At 37.5% G+C, this 20127-nt stretch overlaps 1 protein-coding gene across 1 annotated transcript in view; it reads left to right on the top strand.

Annotated features, from left to right (window-relative positions):
- Positions 1–20127, top strand: part of PLXDC2 (plexin domain containing 2) — a 510869-nt gene that overhangs the window by 32749 nt on the left and 457993 nt on the right. The window contains exon 4 of the mRNA XM_025464029.3: positions 15955–16072. Within this exon, the coding sequence (XP_025319814.1) occupies positions 16057–16072 (16 nt within the window). The 5' untranslated portion in view covers positions 15955–16056. The remainder of the gene's footprint in view (positions 1–15954; positions 16073–20127) is intronic.

Here is a 20127-nt window from a genome sequence, read left to right as displayed (position 1 = left end):
TCTTTAATAAATGCTTCTGGGAAAACTGGACAGCCATATGCAAAATAATGAAAGTACACCATTCCCTTAAACCATAAAAAAACAATTAATACAAAATGTATTAAAGAAGTTAATACTTGAAACCATAAAATTACTAGAAGAAAACATAGGTGGTATACTCTTTGATAGTGTCACTATCACTCTTTCTTAGTGATGTTTTTGTGGATCCGACCCAAAGGCATGGAAACAAAGCAAAAATAAACTGCATGGGACTGCATCAAACTAAAAATCTTATGCACAGTGAGGGAAACCTTCATCAAAATGAAAAAGCAACTTAGCGAATGAGAGAAGGTTTTGCAAATGATATATCCAGTAGAGGATTAATATCCAAAATATATAAATAATTCATACAACTTAATAAAAAAGAATTAAAAAATGTGCATAAAGATGTTTCCAAAGAAGGCATGCAGACATCCAAAGGCACATGAAAAGTTGTCCAACATCATTAATTATTAGGAGAATGCAAATCAAAACCACAATGAGATAACATCTTAAACCTTTTAGTATGGCTATTGTCAAAAAAGACAAATAACAAATGTTGGAGAGGATGTGGAGAAACGTGAACCTTCATACACTTTTGTTTTAAGAATGTAAATTGATGCAGCTACTCTGGAAACTAGTATGGATATTCTTCAACAAATTAAAAACAGATATACCATATGATTAAGCTATTCCACTTTGGAATTTTTATCCAAAGAATATGAAAGCTGTAATCTGAAAATATATGTGCACCAGTATGTGTGTTGCAGCATTATTTATAATACATAAGATGTGGAAACAACCTAGGTGTCCATCCATAGATGAATGGATAAAGAGGATGGGAGATACACAGATACACACACACACACACACGTGCGCGTGTGCACACAAATGCAATGGAAATCTGCTCAGCCATAAAGAAGAATGAAATTTTGTCATTTGTGACAACATGGATGGTCCTTGAGTATATAATGCTAAATGAAGTAAGTTGGTCAGAGAAAGGCAAATACCACATGATTTTACTCAAATATGGAATTTAAGAAACAAAACAAATGAGCAATCAAGTGAAAAAATAAACACCAGTAATTTTGTATCTCTAGCCAGTCTCTGCCACAATACAATGGCTTCCACAGCTGGCCCCAAGGCCAACCAGGTGAATGTCACCAACTCCAGCCAGCATTATTGTCAGCTGGTCCCCAATTACTGGAACTGGAGATGCTGCTGAGGACATCAATATCCTTTTCTGTCAATGAGGACCTCCGTAGCTCTCAGTGGGATTCTGCTTTTGTCACTGCTGTGGACCACATTGGTTTGAGCCAACAAGTCTTCACCCACTCACTTGTGGACCCAGAGCTATCAGATGTCCCTGCTCTATACCACTAAGCCAAGGGTCACAGCATACTCCAGCATCCACTCACCCACAAGTGAAAATATTTCTTTACCAAAGTTACCATGAAATCTGAAAGAGGTGACTGCTTCTTCATATGCAAAGATACCTAGCAAGGCTAGTGGAATCCCAAAGAATTAGAAATACAACACTAGCAAATGAATAGAATAAACTAGTGATTGATCACAAAGAAGTGGAGATATACAAATTGCCTGACAAATAATTCAAAATAATTATGCTAATGATGTTCAGAGTGCTACAGGAGAACACATGTAAACAACAAAATCAGGAAAATCATACAAGAACAAAGTGAGAAGTTCAACAAAGAGAAAGAAAACAAAGAATCAAGCAGACATTTTAAAAATGAAGAATCCAATGACTAATGAATTCAGTAGAGAGCTTCAGCAACAGACTGGATCAAGCAGATGAATCCATGAACTCGAAGAGAGATCACTTGAAATTGTTATATCTGAGGATCAAAAAGACAACAGAGTGAAAAGGAATGAAGTAAGCCTCTGGGACCTATAGGACACCGATAAGAGAAACAATCTATGCATTATTGGAGATCCAGAAGAAGAAAAGAGAAAGAAAACAAAGAGCAGAAAGCTTATTTAAAAAAATAATGGCTGAGAACTTACAGATCTGAGGAGAGAGATTTGGACATTCAATTCCATGAAGTTCATAGGTCCCCAAGTAAATTAAAGAGATCTTCTCCAAAACACATCATAATAAAACTGCCAAAGATAAAAGAAAGAGAGCATCTTAAATGTAGTAACAGAAGTTTGTCACTTAAAAGAGAACACCCTCCATAATAGTATCAGTGTGTTTCTCAGCAGAAACCTTAGAGGTCAGGAGTGACTGGAATAATATATTCAAAGTGATAAAAGGAAAAATATGCCAACTAAAGTTATTGGAAAAGCTGTCCTTCAGAAATGAAGGTGAGATAAAAGCTTTCCCAGACAAATATAAGCTAAAGGAGCTCTTCACCACTAGACCTGTCTAATAAGAAATACTGAAAGGAATTCTTAAAGCTAAAATGAAAGAATACTAATTAGTAACATGAAAATGAGTCTAAATAGAAAACATACTGGTAAAGTATATAGTCAAATTCAAAATGCTCCAATGTTATAATAGGATAGTGTGTTAATCACTTAACTCTAGCATAAAGATCACAAGACATAAGTATTAAAAATATCAGTATCTACAGTAATTTGTTAATGGATATACAATTTTAAAAAGACGTAAAAGGACACCTGGATGACTCAGTGGTTGAGCACCTGCCTTTGGCCAGGGCATGATCCTGGAGTCCCACATCAGGTTCCGGGCATGGAGCCTGCTTCTCTCTCTGCCTGTGTCTCTGTCTCTCTGTCTCTGTGTCTCTCATTCTCTCTCTCTCTCTCTCTCTCTGAATAGATAAATGAAAAATCTTTAAAAAATATTTTAAAAAGATATACATTTTGTGACATGAAAACATAAAATGTGGTTGGAGGAGTAAAAGAACAGTTTTTGTACATGATCTAAGTTAAATTGTTATCACCTTAAAGCACACTGTTATATCTTTAAGCTGTTTTATTTAAGCCTCTGGGTAACCACAAAGTAAATACCTATTGTAGATACACACAAAATAAAGAGAAATGAATCAAGGTCTACCACTATAGGAAATCATCAATTCACAAAGACAGCAGGAAAAGAAGAAAGGAACTACAAATCAGCCAGAAAACAATCAAGATGGTATAATAAGTCCTTACATATCATTATTTACTCTAAATGTAAATGAATTGGTTGAATTTTCCAGTCAAGAGGTATTGAATGGCTGAATGCGTAAACACAGAACCCAACTATATTGCTCTCTGCAAAGAGAGTCACTTCAGATTTAAGGATAAATATAGGCTCAAAAATGGAAATGGAAACCAAAAGAGAGCAAAGATGCATACATTATATCATACAAAATATTTTTAAATTAAAAATTATAAGAGACAATATAATGGTAGGGGAGTAAATTCATCAAGTGGATGTAACAATTATAAATTCATATGCACACAATATCAGAGCACCTAAATATATTAAGCAAATACTAACAAATCTGAAGAAAGAAATAGATAGTAATACAATAGTAGTAGGGGACTTCAGTATTGCACTTTCAACAATAGATAGATCATATATAGAGAGAATTACTAAATAAACATTGGACTTGAACTATACTGTAGATCAAATGAACCTAACAGTTATATGTAGGACAATTTATCAAACAGCAGAAAAATATACATTCCTCTCAAGCACACATGGAACATTCTTCAGAATAGATCATATGTTAGATCACAAAACAAGTCTTAGCAAATTTTTAAAGACTGAAATTATGCTAATATCTTTTCCAACCTCATTGGTAAAACACTAAAAATCAACGACAGCCAAACAATTGGAAGATTAACAAATATGAGGAAATTAAACAACCAATTTTTTGCTGAAAACCAATAGGTTAAATAAGAAATCAAAAAGAAAATTCAAAAATATCTTGAGATAAATAAAAATGGAAACAACAGATCAAGACTTATGGGATGAAGAAAAACAGTTCTAAGAAGGAAGTTTTCAATAACTGCCTACATGGAGAAAAGAGAAGGATTTCAAATAATCTTACTGTATGCCTTGAGAAAATATAAAAAGAAAAATTAACTAAGAGCAAAGTTAGCCAAATGTAAAAGGTAACAAAGAGCAGAACAAAAATAAATGGACTAAAGAATAGGAAAAATAATTGAAGAGAGCATTGAAACTAAGAGTTGTTTTATTTTATTTTATTTTTATTTTTTATTTTTTTAAGAGTTGTTTTTAAAACATAACAAAACTGACAAACTGTTAGCTAGACTGACCAAGAAATAGTGAGGACTCAAAAAAAATTAGAAATTAAAGAGGAGAGGGAGGGGCAAGATGGTGGAAGATTAGGGTCCCCAAATCACCTGTCCCCACCAAATTACCTAGATAACCTTCAAATCATCCTGAAAATCTACGAATTCGGCCTGAGAATTAAAGAGAGAACAGCTGGAATGCAACAGTGAGAAGAGTTCGCGCTTCTATCAAGGTAGGAAGACGGGGAAAAAGAAGTAAAGAAACAAAGGCCTCCAAGGGGGAGGGGCCCCGCGAGGAGCCGGGCTGAGGCCGGGGCGAGTGTCCCCAGGACAGGAGAGCCCCGTCCCGGAGACGCAGGAGCTGCACCAACCTTCCCGGGCGGAAAGGGGCTCGCAGGGAGTTGGAGCAGGATCCCAGGAGGGCGGGGATGCCCTCAGGCTCCCTGGGACACTAACAGAAGAACTGCCGCCGGGGGAGAGTGCGCCGATCTCCCTAAGGGCTGCATCACTGCACGGCTGGACCCGGGAGCAGCTCGGAGGGGCTCGGGCAGTGGCTCCACGGAGGGGGGGCGGGGCGGGAGCGCAAATCCAACAGTGCAGGCCAGGAGCACAGGGCACCGGGACACAGCCCAGGATCCGGCCTCCCCTGGGACAGGCAGAGGCCGGGAGGGCCCAGGACAGCAAGGACGCTCCTGCCCCAAGCTGAGCAGTTCAGCGGCCCCGCCCCGGAGCCTCCAGGCCCTGCAGAGGGAGAGCTCAGGAGTTACTGCGGGAGCTGACTCCAGGGCTCCAGAGCAGGCCGCTGCCACTGGGGTTGTTCCTCCTGGAGCCCGTCACGGGGTAAACAACCCCCACTGAGCCCTGCACCAGGCAGGGGGCAGAGCAGATCCCCCAAGTGCTAACACCTGAAAATCAGCACCACAGGCCCCTTCCCCAGAAGACCAGCTAGACGGACAAGTTCCAGGAGAAGTCAAGGGACTTGAAGTATACAGAATCAGAAGATACTCCCCCCTGTTTTTTTTTTTGTTTGTTTGTTTGTTTTGTTTTGTTTTGATTTTTTATTTCTGTTTGTTTCCCCCACCCTTTTTTCTTTCTCTTTTTCTTCCCTTTTTTTTCTTTTTTTCTTCCTTTTTTCTTTTTTCTTTTTCTCTTTTCTTTCCTTCTTTCTCTCCTCTCTTTTGCTCCTTTTCCCAATACAACTTGTTTTGGCCACTCTGCACTGAGCAAAATGACTAGAAGGAAAACCTCACCTCAAAAGAAAGAATCAGAAAAAGTCCTCTCTCCAACAGAGTTACAAAATTTGGATTACAATTCAATGTCACAAAGCCAATTCAGAAGCACTATTATACAGCTACTGGTGGCTCTAGAAAAAAGCATAAAGGACTCAAGAGACTTCATGACTGCAGAATTTAGATCTAATCAGGCAGAAATTAAAAATCAATTGAATGAGATGCAATCCAAACTAGAAGTCCTAACGACGAGGATTAACGAGGTGGAAGAACGAGTGAGGGAAATAGAAGACAAGATGATGGCAAAGAGTGAAACTGAGGAAAAAAGAGACAAACAATTAAAAGACCATGAGGATAGATTAAGGGAAATAAATGACAGCCTGAGGAAGAAAAACCTACGTTTAATTGGGGTTCACAAGGGTGCCGAAAGGGACAGAGGGCCAGAATATGTATTTGAAAACATCTTAGCTGAAAACTTTCCTAATCTGGGAAGGGAAACAGGCATTCAGATCCAGGATATAGAGAGATCCCCCCCTAAAATCAATAAAAACTGTTCAACACCTCGACATTTAATAGTGAAGCTTGAAAATTCCAAAGATAAAGAGAAGATCCTTAAGGCAGCAAGAGAAAAGAAATCCCTGACTTTTATAGGGAGGAATATTAGGGTAACAGCAGACCTCTCCACAGAGACCTGGCAGGCCAGAAAGGGCAGGCAGTATATATTCAGGGTCCTAAATGAGAAGAACATGCAACAAGAATACTTTATCCAGCAAGGCTCTCATTCAAAATGGAAGGAGAGATAAAGAGCTTCCAAGACAGGCAGGAATTGAAAGAATATGTGACCTCCAAACCAGCTCTGCAAGAAATTTTAAGGAAGACTCTTAAAATCCCCCTTTAAGAAGAAGTCCAGTGGAACAATCCACAAAAACAAGGACTGAATAGATATCATGATGACACTAAACTCATATCTTTCAGTAGTGACTCTGACCATCAATGGGCTTAATGACCCCATCAAAAGGCGCAGGGTTTCAGACTGGATAAAAAAAGCAGGACCCATCTATTTGCGGTCTACAAGAGACTCATTTTAGACAGAAGGACACCTACAGCCTGAAAATAAAAGGTTGGAGAACCATTTACCATTCAAATGGTCCTCAAAAGAAAGCAGGAGTAGCCATCCTTATATCAGATAAACTAAAATTTACCCCGAAGACTGTAGTGAGAGATGAAGAGGGACACTATATCATACTTAAAGGATCTATCCAACAAGAGGACTTAACAATCCTCAATATATATGCCCCGAATGTGGGAGCTGCCAAATATATCAATTAATAACCAAAGTTAAGACATACTTAGATAATAATACACTTATACTTGGTGAATTCAATCTAGCACTTTCTACACTCGATAGGTCTTCTAAGCACAACATCTCCAAAGAAACGAGAGCTTTAAATGATACACTGGACCAGATGGATTTCACAGATATCTACAGAACTTTACATCCAAACTCAACTGAATACACATTCTTCTCAAGTGCACATGGAACTTTCTCCAGAATAGACCACATACTGGGTCACAAATCGGGTCTGAACCAATACCAAAAGATTGGGATCGTCCCTTGCATATTCTCAGACCATAACGCCTTGAAATTAGAACTAAATCACAACAAGAAGTTTGGAAGGACTTCAAACACGTGAAGGTTAAGGACCATCCTGCTAAAAGATGAAAGGGTCAACCAGGAAATTAAGGAAGAATTAAAAAGATTCATGGAAACTAATGAGAATGAAGATACAACCGTTCAAAATCTTTGGGATGCAGCAAAAGCAGTCCTGAGGGGGAAATACATCGCAATACAAGCAGCCATTCAAAAACTAGAAAGACTCAAATACAAAAGCTAACCTTACACCTAAAGGAGCTAGGGAAAAAACAGCAAATAGATCCTACACCAGGCAGAAGAATAGAGTTAATAAAGATTCGAGCAAAACTCAACAAAATCGAGACCAGAAGAACTGTGGAACAGATCAACAGAACCGGGAGTTGGTTCTTTGAAAGAATTAATAAGATAGATAAACCATTAGCCAGCCTTATTAAAAAGAAGAGAGAGAAGACTCAAATTACTAAAATCATGAATGAGAAAGGAGAGACCACTACCAACACCAAGGAAATACAAACGATTTTAAAAACATATTATGAACAGCTATATGCCAATAAATTAGGCAATCTAGAAGAAATGGACGCATGTCTGGAAAGCCACAAACTACCAAAACTGGAACAGGAAGAAATAGAAAACCTGAACAGGCCAATAACCAGAGAGGAAATTGAAGCAGTCATCAACAACCTCCCAAGACACAAAAGCCCAGGGCCAGATGGCTTCCCAGGGGAATTCTATCAAACGTTTAAAGAAGAAACCATATGTATTCTACTAAAGCTGTTTGGAAGATAGAAAGAGATGGAGTACTTCCAAATTCGTTCTATGAGGCCAGCATCACCTTAATTCCAAAATCAGACAAATACCCCACCAAAAAGGAGAATTATAGACCAATATCCCTGATGAACATGGATGCAAAAATTCTCAACAAGATACTAGCCAATAGGATCCGAGAGTACATTAAGAAAATTATTCACCATGACCAAGTACGATTTATTCCCGGGACACAAGGCTGGTTCAACACTCGTAAAACAATCAGTGTGATTCACCATATCAGCAAGAGAAAAACCAAGAACCATATGATCCTCTCATTAGATGCAGAGAAAGCATTTGACAAAATACAGCATCCATTCCTGATCAAAACTCTTCAGAGTGTAGGGATAGACATCCTCGACATCTTAAAAGCCATCTACGAAAAGCCCACAACAAATATTATTCTCAATGGGGAAGCACTGGGAGCCTTTCCCCTAAGATTGGGAACAAGACAGGGATGTCCACTCTCACCACTGCTGTTCAACATAGTACTGGAAGTCCTAGCCTCAGCAATCAGACAACAAAAAGAGATTAAAGGCATTCAAATTGGCAAAGAAGAAGTCAAACTCTCCCTCGTCGCCGATGACATGATACTCTACATAGAAAATCCAAAAGCCGCCACCCCAAGATTGCTAGAACTTACAGCGATTTGGCAGCGTGGCAGGATACAAAATCAATGCCCAGAAGTCAGTGGCATTTCTATACACTAACAATGAGACTGAAAAAGAGATATTAAGGAGTCCATCCCATTTACAATTGCACCCAAAAGCATAAGATACCTAGGAATAAACCTAACCAAAGAGGTAAAGGATCTATACCCTAAAAACTATAGAACACTTCTGAAAGAAATTGAGGAAGACACAACGAGACGGAAAAATATTCCATGCTCATGGATTGGCAGAATTAATATTGTGAAAATGTCAATGTTACCCAGGGCAATTTACACGTTTAATGCAATCCCTATCAAAATACCATGGACTTTCTCCAGAGAATTGGAACAAATTATTTTAAGATTTGTGTGGAATCAGAAAAGACCCCGAATAGGGGAATTTTAAAAAAGAAAACCATCACTGGGGGCATCACAATGCCAGAGTTCAGGTTGTACTACAAAGCTGTGGTCATCAAGACAATGTGGTACTGGCACAAAAACAGACACATAGATCAATGGAACAGAATAGAGAATCCAGAAGTGGACCCTCAACTTTATGGTCAGCTAATATTCAATAAAGGAGGAAAGACTATCCACTGGAAGAAAGATAGTCTCTTCAATAAATGTTGCTGGGAAAATTGGACATCCACATGCAGAAGAATGAAACTAGACCACTCTCTTTCACCATACACAAAGATAAATTCAAAATGGATGAAAGATCTAAATGTGAGACAAGATTCCATCAAAATCCTAGAGGAGAACACAGGCAACACCGTTTTTGAACTCGGCCACAGTAACTTCTTGCAAGATACATCCAGGAAGGCAAAAGAAACAAAAGCAAAAATGAACTATTGGGACTTCATTAAGATAAGAAGCATTTGCACAGCAAAGGATACAGTCAACAAAACTAAAGACAACCTTCAGAATGGGAGAAGATATTTGCAAATGACCTATCAGATAAAGGGCTAGTTTCAAAGATCTACAAAGAACTTATTAAACTCAACACCAAAGAAACAAAAAATCCAATCATGAAATGGGCAAAAGACAGGAAGAGAAATCTCACAGACATGTCCATATGGACATGGACATAGACATGGCCATCACGCACATGAGAAAATGCTCTGCATCACTTGCCATCAGGGAAATACAAATCAAAACCAAAATGAGATACCACCTCCCACCAGTGAGAATGGGGAAAATTAACAAGGCAGGAAACCACAAATGTTGGAGAGGATGCAGAGAAAAGGGGGAACCCTCTTACATTGTTGGTGGGAATGTGAACTGGTGCAGCCATTCTGAAAAACGGTGTGGAGGTTCCTCAAAGAGTTAAAAATACAACTGCCCTACGACCCAGCAATTGCACTTTTGGGGATTTACCCCAAAGATACAGATGTAATGAAACGCTGGGACACCTGCACCCCAATGTTTCTAGCAGCAATGTCCACATAACCAAACTGTGGAAGGAGCCTCGGTGTCCATCAAAAGATGAATGGATAAAGAAGATGTGGTTTATGTATACAATGGAATATTACTCAGCCATTAGAAATGACAAATACCCATCTTTTGCTTCAACGTGTTTGGAACTGGAGGGTATTATGCTGAGTGAAATGAGTCAATCGGAGAAGGACATACATTATATGTTCTCAATCATTTGGGGAATATAAATAATAGTGAAAGGGAATAGAAGGGAAGGGAGAAGAAATGGGTAGGAAATATCAGAAAGGGAGACAGAAAATAAAGACTCCTAACTCTGGGAAACAAACTAGGGGTTGTGGAATGGGAGGAGGATGCGGGGGGTGAATGGGTGACGGGCACTGAGGGGGGCACTTGATGGGATGAGCACTGGGCGTTATTCTGTATGTTGGCAAATTGAACACTAATAAAAAATAAATTTATTATTAAAAAAAGAAATTAAGGAGGAGACATTACAACAGATAGCACAGGAATACAGAGGATCATACTAGACTACTATGAACAATTATGTGCCAAGAAATCTAACAGTCTACAAGAAATGGATAAATTCCTATAAATTTACAACCTACCAATTCTAAATCATGAAGGGATAGAAAAATCCAAGTAGATCAATAGTAAGAGATTGAATCCATAATCAAGAATTTTCCGACAACAACAACAACAAAAAAAACCCAGAACCAGATGGCTTCACCAGTGAATTCTACCAAACATTTAAATAAGAACTGACACCAACTATCAAACTCCTTCAAAAATTAAATAGGGGACATTCTCAAACTCATGTTAAGAGGCTTGTATTACCCTGATAACAAAGCCAGATAAGGATACTACAAGAATAGAAAACTATAGACAAAATACCAGATAAATATACATTCAAAAATTCCCTACAAACTATTACTAAACTGAATTCAACAGCATATTAAAAGGAAGATATACTGTGATCAAGTGGGATTTATCCCTGAGATGCAAAGATGGTTACCATATACAAATCAATAAATGTGATATACAGCATCATCTCAATAGATGCAGAAAAGTGTTTAACAAAATTCAAAATCCTTTCATAATAAAAATTCAACAAGTGGACATAGAAGGAACATACTTCATCATAATAAAGGTCATATACAAGCCCATAGCTTACCTCATACTCAGTGGTGAAAAATCAAAAGCCTTTCCTCTAGAAAAGGGAACCCTCTTACACTGTTGGTGGGAATGTGAACTGGTGCAGCCACTCTGGAAAACTGTGTGGAGGTTCCTCAAACAGTTAAAAATATACCTGCCCTACGACCCAGCAATTGCACTGTTGGGGATTTACCCCAAAGATACAAATGCAATGAAACGCCGGGACACCTGCACCCCGATGTTTCTAGCAGCAATGGCCACGATAGCCAAACTGTGGAAGGAGCCTCGGTGTCCCTCGAAAGATGAATGGATAAAGAAGATGTGGTTTATGTATACAATGGAATATTACTCAGCTATTAGAAATGATAAATACCCACCATTTGCTTCAAGGTGGATGGAACTGGAGGGTATTATGCTGAGTGAAGTAAGTCAGTCGGAGAAGGACAAACATTATATGTTCTCATTCATTTGGGGAATATAAATAATAGTGAAAGGGAAAATAAGGGAAGGGAGAAGAAATGTGTGGGAAATATCAGAAAGGGAGACAGAACGTAAAGACTGCTAACTCTGGGAAACGAACTAGGGGTAGTAGAAGGGGAGGAGGGCGGGGGGTGGGAGTGAATGGGTGACGGGCACTGGGGGTTATTCTGTATGTTAGTAAATTGAACACCAATAAAAAATAAAAAAAAATAAAAAATAAAAATAAAAAAAGCCTTTCCTCTAAGATCAGGAATAAGACAATGGTGCTACTTTTGCAACTTGTCTTCAACATTGTACTGGAAGTCCTAAGAGAAATTAGGCAAGAAAAAGAAAGAAAAGCCATCCAAATCATAAAAGAGTAATTAAGGGTGTCTCTGATATAATCTTGCATATAGAAAAATTTAAAGACTCCACCAAAAAGTATTAGAATGAATAAATGAATTCAGTAAAGTTTTAGGATACAAAATCAAGATGCAAAATAAGTTGTATTTCTACATTATACGTCTGACAAACTATCTGTAGAAGATAAGTTTAGAAAGTAATCCATTTACAGTAGGATCAAAACCAATAAAATACTTAGCAATAAATCAAGTGAACGGTCTGTACACTGAAAACTATGACATAAATGAAAGAAATTGAGGAAGCCGCAAATAAGTGGAAAGATACCCTGTGTTTATAGATCAGATGAATTCACATTATTAAAAAGTCTGTACTACCCAAAGCCATCTATGGATTCAGTGCAAAGTTCCAAAGGCATTTTTCACAGAAATAGAAAAAACAATCCTAAAATTCATATGGAACCACAAAAGGCCCCACATTGCCACAGCAATCATGAAAAAGAACAAAGCTGGAGGGAGGTATCACACTTACTGATTTTAAACTATATTACAAAGATAATCAAAACAGTATCACACTGGCATAAAAATAGACACGCAGACTGATGGAACACAGCTGAAACCCAGAAATAAACCTGTACATGTATGGTCAACTAGTATTTGATAAATTATTCAAGATTAATTAATGGAAAAATGGCAGTCTCTTTAGTGAATGGTGATGGGAAAACTGGATATTCACACATAAAGAATGAAACTAGATACCTATCTTACAAAAATTAACTCAATATGGATTAAATATAAGACCTGAAACTGTAAAATTCCAAGAAAACATAGGGGAAAATTTTGATATTGGTCTTGGATACTATACTTAAAGCACAAGCAAAGAAATAAAACAATGACAAGTGGGACTACATAAAATGAAAAATCTTCTGTGTAGCAAAAGAAATGATCCTAACAAAACGAAAAGGCAACCTATGTAATGGGAGAAAATATTTGCAAACCATTTGTCTGATAAGGGGTTAATATCCAAATTATATAAGGGAGTCATACAATTTATTAGCAAAAAAACAAAACAAAAAATAATGAGATTAAAAATAAGCAAAGGATTTGAGTAGACATTTTTCCCAAGAAGAAAAAATATGTACACATCAAGAACTATTTAGAGTTCTAATGAATGAATTCAGCAAGGTTGACTGCAGAATACAAAAACAATAAGCAAATATCAATACTGTTGCCATATACTAGCTGTCACTGGCTGAATTCTATTCCCCCACCCCAACACACAGGCACAAATTCATATGTTGCAATCCTAATCCTAGTATTTCAGAATGTGACTATATTTGGAAATAGGTCCCTTAAAAAGGATATTATGTTAAAATAATGCCTGTAGGGTAGGCCCTTATCCACTATTTTTTTAACATTTTATTTTTAAGTTACCTCTATACCCAACAGGGCTTGAATTTCTAATCCTGAGATCAAAAGTCTCATGTTCTACCAACTGAGCCAGCCAGGCATCTCTGGCCCTTATCCAATCTGACTAGTATCCTCATAAAAAGAGGAAATTTGGACACACAGAGGGTCACCAGGGATGTAGCTGCACCAGATGAGGATATAGAGAGAAAGTGGCAAGCTGCAAACCAAGGAGAGAGCCCTGAGAAGAAATGAAACCTACTGACAGCCTAGTCTTGGACTTCTGATCTCTAGAGCTGTGAGGAAATAAATTTATGTTGTCTGAGCCACCCAGTCTGTGGCAATTTGTTTTAGCTGCCCTGGCAAACTAATATACTAGCCATGAACAATCCAGAAATGAAATTAAGAAAACAATGCCATCTACAATAACATCAGAAATAATAAAACACTTAGGAATAAATATGGCAAGTAACTGCAAGGCTAGTACACTGAAACTGCAGAACAATTTTAAAGAAGGTAAAGAAGACTGAGAAGTAAGGGGGAAAGCATCCCACATACATGGGCTGCAAGATTAGATATTGTCAAATACCATTAGTCTCCAAAATAATTTACAGATTAAATGTAATCCCTACCAAAATACCAACTACCATTTTTGCACAGTAACCAAAATAGTTTGGTACTGGCACTAGGCTAGACATATAGACCAACGGGATAGAATTGAGATGATACAACTCCATTTACTTTTTGCCAATCTATTTTCAACAATGATGCCAAGTTCATTCAATGAGAAAACAATAGTCTTATCAACAAATGACTGAGACAATTTTTAATCCATATTCAAAAGAATAATTTAGTTCCCTACCTTATACTGTATATAAATATTTAAACAAAATGGATAAAAGACCTTAATGTAAAAGCTGGAACAAGAGAACTCTTAGAAGAAAACAGAGGTGTAGCTCTTCATGACAATGGATTAGGCATGCATTTCTGATACATGACACCAAAAGCAAAAATAACCAATGGAATATATAATTAGGTTTCATAAAAAAATGCATCAAAGAATACTAAAAAAAGTGAAACAGCAATTCACAGAATAGGGGAAGATATTTGCATTTCAGATATCTAATAAGAGCCTAATATCCAGAATGTATAAAGAACTTTTACAACTCAACAATGAAAACAAACAGCCCATTTAAAAGGGGGGCAAAGGTTTGGTTAGACAGCTCTCCAAAGAAGAAAAACAAATGCTCAATAAGCACATGAAAAGAGGCTTAATATGAATAGTTACTAGGGAAATGTAAATCAAAATGGTAATGAGATACCACTTCATGCCAACTGAGATGGCTATATTTTTTTTAAATAGGAAATAACGAGTGTCTGTGAGAATAAGGAGAAATTGGAGTCCTCATACATTGCTGAGAATGTAAAAAAGATGTAGCCACTGTGGAAATCAGTTTGTCAATGTTACACAGTGTCACCATTATCACCATATGTCCCTACAAATTATAATAATAGTACATGGATGGTCATAGCATCATTATTCATAATAGCCAAAAAGTAGGAACAACTCAAATGTTCATCAGCTGATGGATATAAAAAAGTAGTAGATCAAAAAAAAAAAAGTAGTAGATCCCTTCAATGGAATATGTGACAGTAAAATAGCTACAACATGGACGAAACTTGAAAACATGTGAAGTGAAAGAAGTGACACATCAGAGGCCACATATTATTGATTTCATTCATGTGAAATGTCCAGAATAGGAAAATCCATAGAGACAGAGAGAGTATATTAGTGGTTGCCACGGATTGAGTGGAAGGGGAATAGGCTAATGGGTATGGGCTTTCTTTTCAAATGATGAAAATGTTCTAGAATTAGATGGTTGCTTTGATTTCAGTGTTGTGAATATACTAACAACCACTGTATTAGACACTTTAAAAGGGTTAATCTTAAATTATGTGAATTATATATCAATAAAATTCATATAGCAAGATGAAAATAAAATAATTTATAGGACAAGAAGAGAAGATGGATGCAAGGTGAGTAAAGGAAATGCAGAACAAAGCATCAAGACTGAAGATCAGCAGTGGTAGCAATGTGTGGTGCAGAGCACCTGTGATCTGTGCCAGGAGCAATCCCTTCCACCAGAGGCTCTACAGAAGCATGATTGCTGCTGGGGCAGACACTTGGGTTACATATTTCCCGTACTTCAGACACTTTTATCGGTTCAAAAAAATCTGGATAGGATATAAGTCTAACAAGGATGTCCACAGCAGTTAACATTTTCAGAACCTTTCCATGTGCTCCATTATTAGGCATTGTGCAGAATATTCTTTCACATGTTTATTTCATTTGTTAATTCACTAAGTACTTGCTGAGCACCTGCCCATTTTCCTTTTTTTTTTTTTTTGAAAAATGCAGGATTTTAACTTCTCTTTGATTATAATTGAGGGATACATAAGGTTTATGTTTCTGTTTCTGTTACACATTATTGCTACTTAAGGAGAAATGTAAGATAATGCACCTAATCTTTTTAATAATTATTTTCTCCTTGCCTGCAGTGGGGAGTGTTTGGACCTTGGCCAGAGCATGGCAAGTTTTAACTACGTGTGCACTGGTCTGCTTGTTAAAAGAGACCTAAGAACTGAAGCTTGCAGGACCCTATGCTCAGTAGACATGGTATGTGCAGGGGTTTGTGCTGGTCTTCTTGGGATGGGCCCACTGCTCTGGTTCTCAGATATACTGGCCTGAGAAAAGCAACACCTGTAGAGCTCAAGGGGGTGGGGTTGGTGTAAGAGCTTCAGGCAGACAGTGTTGATGGTGTGCTGCTAATCCCATTTTAATAGTTTCTTTTCTATTACTTAAATTTGCACAGTTTTGTACTTTGTTATTTACTGATTAAACTTTAGCTTATTAAGATTTAGAAGGAAGATAATATAAACATGAATACAATTTTAATGCAATATATTTCATTATGAATGACTAAAATGTAATTAAATATAATAATTATGTTGTTAATTTCATTTAAATAGTAAATGTAGTATTGATATGAGGAGAAAAGGCATTAAGTATTCTTTCATGTTAACTGTTTCTGTATAAAAAAAAGTGATGTTAGCTATTAGGTGATTTTTAAAAATATTTGATTCAAAACACTCAATTCATAAGATTTTTACATAAAACTATAAAAGAGGTAAAAGGTAGAATATCCATCAGCAGTATAATGAAATCCTGGTTGATTCTGAGAGCAGAAGTCAGCCCAGATGAACAAATGAGTCTTATAATTTTGTATCAGAGATCAAAAAAATTATGCCTATCAAATGAGGAGGGACAGGAAATGCCAGAGACCCAGAGGGAAAGGTCATAATATTAGCTGAGGACTGAGTAAAAGCAATCCAGTAATAGCAATGTCCCTTTATTTGACCAAATTGTGGAAAATTTTAACAAATCTCGGTAAAACAGACCAGAAACTATTTCTTGAAATAATAGCAAAAAAGAATGTTAAATGCTACTCCACAGCCTGTATTACATTCTGTTTTTTTGAGTAAGCATGGTGTTTTCTTGAGTATCCTGCTAGACAACTTTGAATTCAGGATAGGTCCTTGGAACCTATACTTAGAGTTGGAAGTAGGATGTGATAAGTCATTGTATTTGCCTTTAGACAGATAGTATTGCACTTGGAATGTGGAGAAATCTTCCTGAAGGGTGGTGTAAATAAAAGTTGCAAACAGATTGGAATACCATAGATATTAGCTTGGGTCTGCTTAAAGTTCTACGTTGTTGACAGTGATTCTGATATATGATCTTAAGATCTTAGAAGAGAATGTTCTGTGAATTCCAGATCTCTGTATTAGACAGAGAACTCAAGTATTACTCTGTTGAAATTTCTGATTAATTTGTTCCTTGTTCTGATTAATTGGTTCCTTGTACCAATTTTAATTAGTAAAGTTAAGCTAGTGCTTAAAAACCCAGCAATTCAGTTATCATATCTATAGTAAATAGAAATGAGCCTCACTTATTATAACTCTTCTTTCAAGTCACATGGAAGATGAAATTTTTTTCACTGAGACGCCGTATTTTGTCTCCATGAAATTGAAGTAAACAGTAATACTGTGGTACAGTGTATATATACCACAAACTGAAATCACTTAGGCCACAAATTCACTGCTTTTAATTAGCCAGGATCACATGAGTAATTAGCCCCTTCCATTTCACTCTGAATATACTATCCTACATATACTTTATGTACTTGTTGCTTGTTATACTGTATATATTTTTATATAAATGATTATCAATTGATATCTAAGGCAAAACATTAAAACCTACATTTATTATGTTCTTAGTTCTGGGCATTAAAATATCATGCATCACTGATTTTTGTTTACCTCTCTCTTCTCCCATACCTAAGTATTTTCTATGAGGGTGACTCTTCAGAATATCCTGTGAGTAAAATGAAACAACTGAATAGCACCAATGATAGACAAAACATAAAAAACCCTCCAAAGTCACCATTAATTACAACTGGGGTTCCTTTCAGTGTTTGACATCAAATTTCCATTTAAGGTATATAGCTTCAATCAGGAGGGCAAAGATTACTTATAACAAACAAGAAAAATATTCGTAATTTGCATATAACAATGAAAAGAAAAGAAAATGATACTAGGAACTTGGTTCTCTTCTCTTCAAAAGAAAAAAAAAAAGAGGAACCACCCCGCGCCCCTTGTTTTCCTACTGTGAAAGTAGGGGGAAATATCCCAAACTAAAAGAAGTAATGCTTTCTTGAGATGACTCCTACTGGGTTCCTTATAATTTTGCATATAATGGGAATTGGAGTTGTACAAAACATTTTAAGAAGCTTTCCACATGGATTCATGAAGTAGTGACCTCAGTAGGGATGCAGATGAAAAGCTCAACATCCACTACAACAAGCAAATTTTGATGAGAAAATTGTTTTCCAAGGTAATGTTAAACAGGTAAGTATCTTAGGTACTCCAATTTGTTTGCGATGTTACATTGAACTTAAAAACTCTCAGTTGAGGGGGATCCCTGGCAGGCTCAGTGGTTTAGCGCCTGCCTTCAGGCCCAGGGCATGATCCTGGAGTCCCAGGATCCAGTCCCGGGATCAAGTCTCAGGATCAAGACCTACATGGGGGGCTCCCCGCATGGAGCCTGCTTCTCCTTCTGCCTGTGTCTCTGCCTCTCTTTCTGTGTGTCTCTCATGAATAAATAAAATCTTAAAAAAAAACAAAAAACAAAAACAACTCTCAGATGAGCAGAAATAAAAGAACCAGATTTCTTAAGTATGGTGAGGAGGAAATCAACCAGTTGCAAGAAAGCTCAGGAGAGAGCAAAGGTCTTGGGATAATCAAATGTGTATGTATAACATTGATATATATATATATATATATGTGTATATATATATACACAGACACACATATATATATGTGTGTGTGTATACATATATATTTCTGATATAAATATTGTATTGTGGAAGACATGTTGCACTTCCTGTTTCCCTTCTCACCAGCTAAGTCACCATGAGAGAGGCATCCTTTCTGCATCAAATTAGCCTAGTAGTTTGATTATTGGATCCATTACCTGTGGGGTTTTGTGACAAAATTAAGGTCTGCCAACCTTAAAAATAAAATTTCCAGTCATTTAGCCAGCAAAGAAAAACTGATTTGGGAGTAGTAGAGGAATTGCAATTTAGGACCTGCAAGCTATGCCAAAAGCATAGGCAAGTCTGAAGAACAAGGAGAGGGGCTTGCTTTTATAGAGGGCAGGAGGGATTTGGTTGTTTTCAGGAAAGGTTTATTGGAGAAAAGGAAGAGTTCTGGGTAGCAGCTTCTCATTGGCTGAGTTGTGGCAGTTTCTCTTCTAGGTTAATGACTGAGCAAGGAGAAAATCTTTTTCCTTCTTCTTCCTAGGGTCGGTAAAGTAAGCTGCTGCTTGTTGGGGTATGTAAAGTAAGCTGCCATTGCCTCTGACTACATTTTGAATTAGGTTAATTTTGTTCATTTTCGTAGGTGCTCATCAATAGCATCTTCAGAGCATGAAGTAGAGTGGGCAAGAAGAGACTAATAGGAGCTTTTGAATTTAAGAACAGTGAAGAAAACTCTTCATTGATTTAGGACTCTCCCTCTCCTGTGTCTTGGGAAACATAAACTCTTGTACTTTGCACAGGCACTGTTTTCAATTCTTTAAGTATACAGTAATAACTCATTGAATTCAATACAACCTTATAAGGGCATTACTACCATTCTCCGCATTTGATGGATGAGGAATTGAGGCACTTTGAGATTAACTGCTCAAAGTCATATAGCTAGTTAGTGGGGGAAGGTGGAATTCTAGCCCCGGGCAGTCTGTTTCTAGAATTAATATTTTTAACCAATATGCTTTGCTACCTTTCTTTGTATTTGTCCCTTTAAAATGAGGTTCACTAAACAAAAGATGTAAACTAGTGAGAGGACTGGGAAGGGTTAACTCCGAGGCACATCCCGGAGCAGGAAAAAAACAAAAACAAACTAGCCCGCGACTGCCAGTTAAAGCCCCCGTAGGAAATTCAATGGGCCTCCTGTTCCTTTAAACTCCCGCTTTCCCCCCGGGGCGGACACTTTACAAAGCCTCGGCGGCGGCGGGACCGCGCTCCCGCGCACCTCCTTCCTCCTCCCAGCTTGAGGGTCCCGGGTCCGACCCTCCAGGGGGTTTCTCGGGGTCGGTGGCCCAACTAGCTCGGG

This window comes from Canis lupus, chromosome 2, assembly GCF_003254725.2.
Source record: "Canis lupus dingo isolate Sandy chromosome 2, ASM325472v2, whole genome shotgun sequence".
In the NCBI taxonomy this organism is placed as follows: Eukaryota; Metazoa; Chordata; class Mammalia; order Carnivora; family Canidae; genus Canis; species Canis lupus.
This window is presented reverse-complemented; position numbering and strand designations above follow the sequence as displayed.